Below are 9815 nucleotides of genomic sequence, written 5' to 3' on the forward strand. Positions count from 1 at the left end.
CATTCTGGTGTTTATTTGCTGGTTTTGAAAGCAGAGGATGGTTTTAGAAGAGAGATTAGGGCCTGCAGTGCTTCCATTAATGGTCATGCAAAGGAGGACTACAGGAGTGGCTTTAAATAATCATTCTGAGTCTGACTGCTTTGACAGTCTGCTGGGCACGCTGAATAATACAGAGATGTCTCTCCTGAATAAGTCAATTCATTAATAAAAAATGAAATCAAAACCAGCTCCAAGTTGTTAGAGAAAAATGACGGAAGGTGTAATGACTAATTAGATCACCCTCGCCTACTCAAGCTGGCCCCAACCATAACCACCAAGTCTGGCCACAACTATGCAAAGCCAGGGCCCGTATTCACAAACCCTTCTAGTATAAAGAGTTTCTCAGGGTCTCAGAATTGTGACTTTTAAGAGGCTCCAGAGTTTCTTAAGCAGGGCAGAAAATGGTGGAAAGACAGAAGTAGGATAATTTTTCTCCAAATGCTGGATGACAATGAGTTAATGACAAGCTACAAATCAAGTGTTGGATTAGAGATTCACTCACTTCTCCCACCCAATGCAATAACAATATAACACCAGAAATAAAGCGATGACAACATATTTGCAAATGGAAAAATGTTGCAGTGCAGGGGTGTGATCACACAAAAAGTACTTCCACAATCTCATCTACTGAGTGCCCCCACCTTGCAGACTTACAAATGGACTTGTCTGTGATAACCAATCACATCTTTTAAAGGAATGTGTAATAGCTAAAGGTTTCTGTTCCTTCATTACTCAGAGTTGATTTGAGAATTTTCATAAATCACTCTTAAGCTAGGACTCCTTGCTAGAAGCTTTGAGGCCAAGTTAGGAACTCCGAGAGAATTCTCAAAATATTTGTGAATATGGCCCCAGATGTTTATCCTCATTGGATGGCTGCAGAGTAAACGAACTGTTCCAGTCAGGGACGATGAACACGAAAAAACAATACCAGTGACCAACAGCTGCCAGCGTCTCCGCATGCCCACTCACACTGAACATTACAGTCAGGTTGTTATGGCCCTGTGTGGTGGTGGCCGTGGCCTTCTGTGGCTGGTGTCACACCTGCTATACAGTTGTAAGGCCTCTATTTATTACTGCGTGGACCAGTGAAATATTCACACCCAAGGTTACAGACAAGGTCACCTGACAACATAATGTCAACAGCAAGGTTCTCACAATGGCCAGCCTCAGTAATATAAACCTCTTCCTTTATATGAGTGTCTTCTGCAGGGTATTACGCTTTAAGGTGCGTTGTATTTGCCCAAATCTAGACCTTGGAATCCATCCACTCCCCCGAGTTGTCTGAATCGTCTGGCATCATGATATGAAACAGTGGTTTCTCGGTTGAAATGAAAAATGGCCAATGAGGGCTGCAGATGATTAGCCAATCAGTGCCATTTGTTGGACTAATGCTGTAGTCAAGTGTTGTTAAGCAGTGCGTCAGAACGAATGAGGAGTTATGAGAACAGATGCAAGTACGTAGACAAGATAGATGCTGGTAACAAGGCTGTTCTAAATCAACATGCCTTGTCAGTATCACCCCAACATCATAGTTTGTTTGGTTTTGCTCCGTCCTTAAAACCCTGGTGAAACGACTAGGCCTAGCTATGCATCAGTGTGGACAGGCGGATATGTCAGTCTGTTGATTGGTCAGGGAAAATCGAATCCCCCTCCGCAGCAGGCATGGAGTGAGCGGGCGTAGTAACAAGAAGAAGGGCAGCGATCGTAAATCTCTGCACTCTTGTAAAACAAAGAGTTTGGGAGCTCCTTACCCTCCGGGCAGAGGGCAAGATCAGTTGTCATATAACAGAGACATTAAATGATTTTGATTGACATGTTTGTTGTTGTGTAGAAAGCACAGCCAACACATACATTATACGTCACACTGGAGGCAGATGCCCGTGAGTGACATGTTACACCCGTCATGCCTTTTTTGTTTGCGGGATGCCGCATTGCGGTGTGTAATCACACACTGAAGCTGAATGATGCTGCCATCGTTTGGTTCTATGTAACAATGTAAAGATAGTATGAAGAAGGGACTTTGTTGTGGCCCTATAGTGCAGTCTCTGTGTAAAAAGGGCATATATTTAAATCCAGCTGAGACAGACAGTAGTTGATTTGTGATTTAGTATTGCACTACCATAAAGTTGAGAGAGATAAGTTCCTCTTGAAAATCCATCATGATCTAGTAGAGGCCAAGATATCCGGATTTTTATGCCGTTTCTTAGTATGGGTCAATCTCGTGATGAGTAGACTGACCTACATGCATAACTTGTGAACACGTGTTAAGGGGCTTTGCTACAGCTGCAAAGAAAGATTACTCATTGTTCCAAAGTGACACATACCGTATAACCACACAGGTGCAGACTCAAACCAGGCCCAAATTGTTTTTCATTTTATTAATTTGTGACTATTACTTTTACAGTTTGTCCACCACTAGATTTGGTCTAAAATGTACCCGCATTTCTCAAACGCGAGGTTTTTTTTTGTAATTCAAATTTTTATTGATGTTGAATGAGTTGGTACATGACAGGTTTACATATCAGATGAGAAATCCCATTGGCAACAATAAAAATAGAATAGCTACAGAGTCAAGGACATCTGTAAAAGAGCGGGCACAACAAAAGTCTAAATCCCCCCCAAAATAGATTTATAATTTCAGATAAAAATGGATAAATAAAAACAAGAATAAGAAAAAATAGGCAGAGGAAGACAGAGCAGTAGTCATATTTCAGGGTTTTCAGACCATAATAATAGTAAATTTAGTGTTAACCAGATAGCGACAGTGTCAAAGTTTTTAGTCTAACTCACCAGCCACAGTGGGTGAGTGAATGAATCAGTGAATGATGTGCGTGGGTGAGTTTCTTTCTCAATACATCGGGTATCCTCTCATCTAAAAAACCAAGCAAGATCATTATGCACAAGCTTGAACAATAGCCTCAAACATACTATAACAAGTGACCAGCACAAATCAACAATATGCATAAAATGTCATGTCACCGCCCGGGTCACTAGGGACAAAAGCTCAGGATCTGTAGGCTGTTCAAAGCTGATGGAGAGCACTGTAGCGTCTTTGATGAGTGAAAACAGGGAACAGAGGAGGAGGAATCTAGCATGACACACACCGGAGATACAAAGAATTAAGTTTCAGTGTTTCTCTTGCCACTTAATTATCCCCCCCTTCAAGATGGGCCTGCACTTGTGGATGAAAAAGATACCCTTCTGTATACAACACTGCCTCTCCACATGACAGTGTGGTGCTTTCCCTCCCTCCTTCTGTCTCATCTCACAAGATGACCCCCATTACTCTGCTCTGTTGTTACCAGAAGTAAGAGACACTTTGTTTATGTTGAGCGAAGGTGCTTTGAGAGGTAATGACGAGTGGAGGAGGGAGATTTAGATCCTGCAGGTCTGGAAACACAGTCGTAGAAGTGGAACAGATGTTTTTTTTATTATTATGTGATAATAATTTAGTAGTATTTGGGTGTGAATAATATATAGAAGATTTAAATTTAATTGAGAGAGAGAAGGAGAGAGGAGGAGAAGAGGAGGGGGCGCTGCTAATTATGCATGGCGATTGTTGATGGCTTGATTGTCTGCGTCCAGCTGCACGGAGGAGCGGGGAGAGGGAGAGGGAGGGCGGGGAGAGAGGCAGACTCACTGACGCCAGGCTCGGAATTCTCCCATCCATTGAAAGAGAGACCCGATTGTGTCCGGGGCCTTTCCGACAAGCACCTGATCCCTGCCCAGACACACTAGTGCGTGTGTGTGTGACAGAAAGAGAGAGAGAAAGAGAGAGAGAGAGAGTGTGTGTGTGTTTCGCACAGATTTACGCACTGTGAACTCTGGAATCTGCAGACAAGCGCTGTCATGGGAGGAAAATACGCTGTTGGCATTTTTTGATATCCTAGAAATAGCTCCCAGTTCTCAGAAATAAGTATCAGGGGCGGTGCTTCCTGTGGTTCTTCAGAATCAGAATTGGATAATGTTTATGTTGACTTCCCAATAATCTGTACTGCCAGTCACCCCAGTTTAAATTAGCAAACAAGCATTTTCCCACCAGACCTGGGAAGCTTAGCGCAATATTTGTCCTCCCCTCGACATATAAGATATTTAGGGTCAAAGTCTTGTTTGGATACTCTCCACAGCTCACACAATATGTCTCTAAAATAGCACTGGACTGAAGTCCTGTCTCACGGTTCAATGGTGTGGTTTGCTCTAAAGTGAGGTCGCCGAGTGACTCTTCATACAGGGTCAATGGTTGTGGGGAGGATGAGGGGGGTGTTATTGCCAGGAGGAAGGCAGCGAACATCTGTTAAACCTCTGCATAATGGGGAGGATATTTCTCAAGCCGTGTGCATTTACGCACAAATGTTACCAAAATGAAGATAAGAATGTGACGTGTTACTGACTGCACATCATGCTTTTTTTTTATACAAGTGTGTTTTATTGGATTTTTTTGTATAGGCTACTGTAGGTATTACAGCAAAAGAAAAAGTAAGATACAGTACTGAACATTTATAGTAAGGTATCATCTTAATACAAACTGCTAAAACAGGACTAATTTTTAACCCCTTGAAAACTGGAGCAAATTCACTTTAATTGTGCTGTTTTCACATGCCTTTCACAAGTATTAAAACCTTTGAAACCTGAGAAAATTGGTGCAATTTCTTTCAAAAACATGGGAAACAATGCAATGAGCAACTTGGTAAGAAATGTTCCTCATATTGCAATAAATTAACTGATTTAAAAATATATATATTTCCAAAAACAAGGGAAAATGTCTAGGGAAAATGGAAAAAAGATAGGGAACAATTATATTTATAATAAACATAATTAAATATTTTAAATAATGTTACAATATTATTATAACTCTAAACACTTTTTCAGTCATGTCCTTGTTTTTTTTTTTTTTTACTTTTATTTTATTTTTTATTTTCTAATTTTCAGATAATTTTTCTTGTAGTCTAGTATAGTATCTTGATAATGTTTGGGTAATTTTGTCATTCATTACTCATTGCTTTCTTCCTATGTTTTTGAAAGAAATTTCTCAGGTTTCAAAGGGTTACGGTCCAAAAAAATTAGTTGATGGTCCAAAAGAAATAAAAATAATGGAAATGCACATAATTCTCTTGTCCTAAAGAGATTAGGCAAGTAGACGTCTGTAGCCTTCTTCCCTCCTAGAAATGTCATAAAATATCCCCATATATAATCAAAGTCAGAATATTTACCCTTAATACTAAATTTAAGTTTTTCAAGAGCAATAGAGTATGAAAGACTGGCATGCCAGGCTTGTAAGCTGGGTTTGGAGGGAGATTTCCAGGATTTTGCTCTGGTGTGTTGTGCTTGTAATGAGCATCATTTTCTTATCTACTTTTCTTAGTTTAAAATTTACAGGGAAAAGAATAACAAGAATACATAGTTTGGGGAAATGCCTATGACTTGTGAAAGGATATCCAAAACCTCTATCCAGAAAACCTGAATATTTGGGCAGTCCCATAGACAATGGAATAATGTGCCTTTTATGTCAATTTTCAGTTTGAATTTATTCAACAGAGTCTGATGAATAAATATATATGCCCTTATTATCCACTTTTATTTGGGTCATTTGAAATGGGTATTTTTGGGTTGTGTTTGGGCTTTTAAGCAGGTTGTCTGCAATGGTTTGATACATTTAATTAGGTTTTTGGTAGCATGTGGCGCAACATGATATCAAATTTGCCAAAATCAAGATGTCATTAGTGGTTGCAACATTAACATCCCGCCACCCACAAACAGTTGAGCAACCACTTTACCAAACTACTGTACATAAACTTGACAGCATAAAGTTGAAATTGTCCTTTAATGATAATCACATTTTGCTCAACTGCCACTTTTCATGATTCATCTCCGGGCCATGTTTTCATGATTACACAATTATGGAGTATTTACTGAAAGGTTTTCCTCTTAACTTTCTCTGGTGTGACTGCAGATGGGAGGAGGGAAGCGTGTAGGCCACAGAGATCCATGAGTGACAGAGCCGCTCGTCCAATCGGATCTCCGAGCGCCTCTGCTCCTCTCCCCTCCGCCGGTGGACGGGGGAGGGCGGGCCGTCTGCCAAAGAGGGGAGTGCGCGTCGGGGTGAATGGATGACGTCGGGAGGCTGGCGCCAGCATGTCTGGGACTGGCGCGTTAGATCAACACAGCTGGGCCGGGATAGGACACACAGCTGGCTCAGGCCTGCATTCCTCCACAAAACAGGATTGTGAGAAAAGGGGAAAATAAGACCCAAATAGGAGCAGAACGGGACGTGCTTTGATGTAAACTAAAACGGAGCAACATTTGGAATTGTTAAAATGTAATATCGTAAAACCCTTTCACCCCAAAGAGGGCTAGATTTTAGAAGTCTATTGAATGGAAGAAATAAGTTCACCCTTTATTTCCTTTGCCAGTTTGAATTATTGTCGATTATATAGGCATATTCAATAGTGTCTATAAGAGAAGGCCTATAAGCTACCAAAACATAAATAATCAGTCATTAAATCTATATCCAATGATAGATCATCAGAATAACATGTTGGCAATTAACTAATGAAAAAAATAGTCTGGCCTCTCACTGACCTTTTACCTATATCATGTAAATATCTTATTTTCAACATTATTTTCTTGCATGTGCATTTTTGGGGGCAGTATGTCTTTAAATGAGTACATACACTACTCAAATTTATGCTATCTATGTATTAGTATAGTATCTATCTATATAGTTTTGAACAAATTCAGTTTAGGTGTTTACATGAAGCCAAACTTCATGAAATTACAGTAATCAATACATCTTAAAAAAGTGGGCCATTGTTATGTCAAAATGAACATGACAAGTTATCACAAGCATCCATTTGAGCAGAGTTTTCTTCATCTGGAATAATAGCTCTTTATACAATCATTAAAACAGACACATCTCCTTGCATATATACTCCTGTAAAAATAAGTAGGTGTTACTAAAAGTGTCCGTCTCTTTGCTGGAGATTCAATTTAATTTGCTGAAGGAAAGTTGACAGCAGAAATGAAAACAAAAAAAGTTCAAGTAAAACAAAGATATTCCTTCCATACTGAACCAAAAAATAAAGCAGTTTGAAAAACAGCACTGTAGATAAAAGCATCCCCAAGTCAAGTAAAGTACTGTGCAGTGGCAATAGATACAATTATCAGTAATAAATAACCAAGGTATACAATTCAAAGAACTGTCCATAAAAGACAGAAGTGAGGCTAGTAGATTAAGCTTGTCCTCGAAATGATGTGCCCCACTTTAAGGACTTTTTTCAAGCTATTTCAAATAAATACAACCACCTGCGAGAGGTAACTAATTGATTGACAATCCCCTGTAGGCATCCCAGCCCTAATTTCCTCATTCTTTCCAACCCTTCCACAAGGTGATATCAACCAATCAGAGCGGACCTGCTCTTTACACTGACCAATCAGAGCGCGGTGCGAAAAAGTGGGCGTTATCAGGCGCGCAGTGTATAAAGACCTAACTGTACGCCGCTGTCACATCACTGTAGCCTCTCAGGACCGCGATACAGGAAGACCAAAAGAGCTCCAACTTAACTCGGAAATCTAGTCGAGTCGTCATTGTTGTTGTTTTCATCATGAAAGCCATCAGTCCCGTCCGCTCGGTGAGGAGCTGCTACAAGGCCGTGTGCTGTATCTCGGAGCAGAGTCTCGCCATCAGCCGGAATAAACACTCGTGTCTGGAGGAGCCGGTGGGCGCCCTGTGCGACATGAACGACTGCTACTCCAAGCTGAAGGAGCTGGTGCCGAGCATCCCGCAGAACAAGACGGTGAGCCAGGTGGAGATCCTGCAACACGTCATCGACTACATCTTCGACCTGCAGATCGCGCTGGAGGCGGAGGACACGGCCGCGCCGGAGATGGTTTTGTCAATAAAGGTGAGGGGAGAGAGGGGAGATGCGGGGCTGCAGGCTGGACTTGATGCCTGTCCCTTAAAATCAGACACACTTCCATTCACTAACAGTAAACGTCTCGTGTAGCTTTTTGGACTCTCACTGGATTTTATATAAGAGTGTAATTATCTGTGGATTTGGTGAGGTTACTCCCACATAATGTGCATACCTGCTTGCATGCATCGCGCTCATATTGTAGGCTTTTTTTTTTAAAGAATATTATGCAGGTAGCAGATGATGTTCTCTCGTGTGATATTGTAGCAAACATAACACACTCCCGCATACAGTTATTTTTTGTTTACATGCAATTATGATAAGGATTTCTACGTCTAACACTTCTTTTTGCTTTCAGACTGCGGATCTTGCTCGCAATTTCTCCAAAGAAGAAGGTCGATTGTGCCATTAGGACGATGCCAGATGACGGTATGCATTCATAATTTCATCTCAATATGTGGATAAAAAATTGAATCACAAGATGATTGTGCTGAGCAACATCCAACCTCCGGGCCAGTCACTTAGAATTAAAACAGTGTCCTTTTTGGACCGTCAGCCCGAGTTAACCTCAAAGATAAAACTTTTAATACCAGAGAATAGTGTTGGCATCTATGTGCTGGGAGATTAAGGTCTTTTTTACCCTCCACATTCACCGCGGTTGCCAATTAGACAGGCCAGTGAATGTGTAGCGGATTCATTGCTATCTGCCTGGGGTTAATGAAAGTTCCATGCTCGGCGCCAGTCTGTCTGCTCTCCTCTGCAGGGAGGGGAGGGAGGGTGAGAGGGAGAGAGATCTGACTTCACTTTTCTTCCTTTCTCTCCATGCAGGTGCAGGGAAACACATGTCTCCACTTCACTCCGGGCAAGAGGACAAGAGGGGCAGAAAGGGTGGGATAGGTATTTGGGAGAGAAGGAGAAGAAGAAGGAGGAGGAGGGAGGTGGATGGGGTTTTAAAAGAAGAAACGACAGGAAAAAAGTGGACTGTTTCTAGATGAGTGGGGATCAACAGTGGTGCATGAGCAAGAAAACAGAGACTCATTCTTTGGCCCCTGGACAGACAAATCAACACACCAAAGCAGAAGCCAGGAATGGAAAGCAACCGGCTTTGTATGCCCTCCTCCTAAAAAACAAAACAAAAAGGAAAAAAACTGAGATCCCCTGTCAGTAGAAGTAGAAACATTGGTACATTGTTGTTTCTTTTTTTTGTGTTGCATTCCAGACCAATTTTATGTGGGTTAACCCCTTGAAACCCGAGCAAATTGGTTTAATTTTTTTTTTTTTTTTTTTTTTTTTCAAAAACATGGTGCAAAGGCAACATGATACTTAAGACAATGCCCAAAAAGGAATTTAGTAAAACTTTATGAGAAAATTACACAAAAATAAGTAATGGGGGAGAGGGGGTGGTATTTTTTCCTCCTAACATAATTTTAAATATATAACTGTAATTATTATAAGCATAGTTTTCTGAACATATTTCCCTATTTTTTAAAATATTTTCCCCCCCTCCATCCTCTTTAAAAATAATTTTAAGTTCATTTTCTTTGTCAACTTTTGCTATTTTCTTGCAATTTGTGGGACATTACTTGCCAAATTTCTCATTGCCTCTTTCCCCATGTTTTTGTAAGAAATCAAACCAATTTCTGAATGTTTCAACGGTTTAAACAGCTTGTGAGAGGCATCTGGACAAGAAACTGATGTCCAACCAAGTTTTAATGGGTTAAACTCCACTCACAGCCTGAACCCTTTTCTCCACCACATCATCTCACATAATGATCCCGGCATTATTACCCACCCCTCTAATCTGATTTCTAATGATCTGGAGACTGTTACAACTTCATTCGAATGTGTACATATCTGCTGTGGGTA

General features: G+C 40.8%; 1 protein-coding gene across 1 annotated transcript; it reads left to right on the top strand.

Annotated features, from left to right (window-relative positions):
* The first annotated feature begins 7027 nt into the window (after window positions 1–7027).
* Window positions 7028–9239, top strand: id3 (inhibitor of DNA binding 3). The gene is made up of 3 exons (XM_042501362.1): window positions 7028–7940; window positions 8308–8378; window positions 8778–9239. Exons 1-2 carry the CDS (start codon window positions 7641–7643, stop codon window positions 8359–8361), a joined length of 354 nt encoding a protein of 117 aa, XP_042357296.1. The 5' UTR covers window positions 7028–7640; the 3' UTR covers window positions 8362–8378; window positions 8778–9239.
* Window positions 9240–9815: the final 576 nt, after the last annotated feature.

Source organism: Plectropomus leopardus, chromosome 14 (assembly GCF_008729295.1).
Source record: "Plectropomus leopardus isolate mb chromosome 14, YSFRI_Pleo_2.0, whole genome shotgun sequence".
NCBI classification, from domain to species: Eukaryota; Metazoa; Chordata; class Actinopteri; order Perciformes; family Serranidae; genus Plectropomus; species Plectropomus leopardus.

What these genes read in the sequence shown, in the direction of transcription:
- id3 (XM_042501362.1), top strand. Translation starts at nt 7,641, where the DNA reads ATGAAAGCCATCAGTCCCGTCCGCTCGGTGAGGAGCTGCTACAAGGCC. An exon ending in AGATGGTTTTGTCAATAAAG is followed by an intron (nt 7,941 to 8,307) that starts GTGAGGGGAGAG and finishes TTTTGCTTTCAG; the next exon opens with ACTGCGGATCTTGCTCGCAA.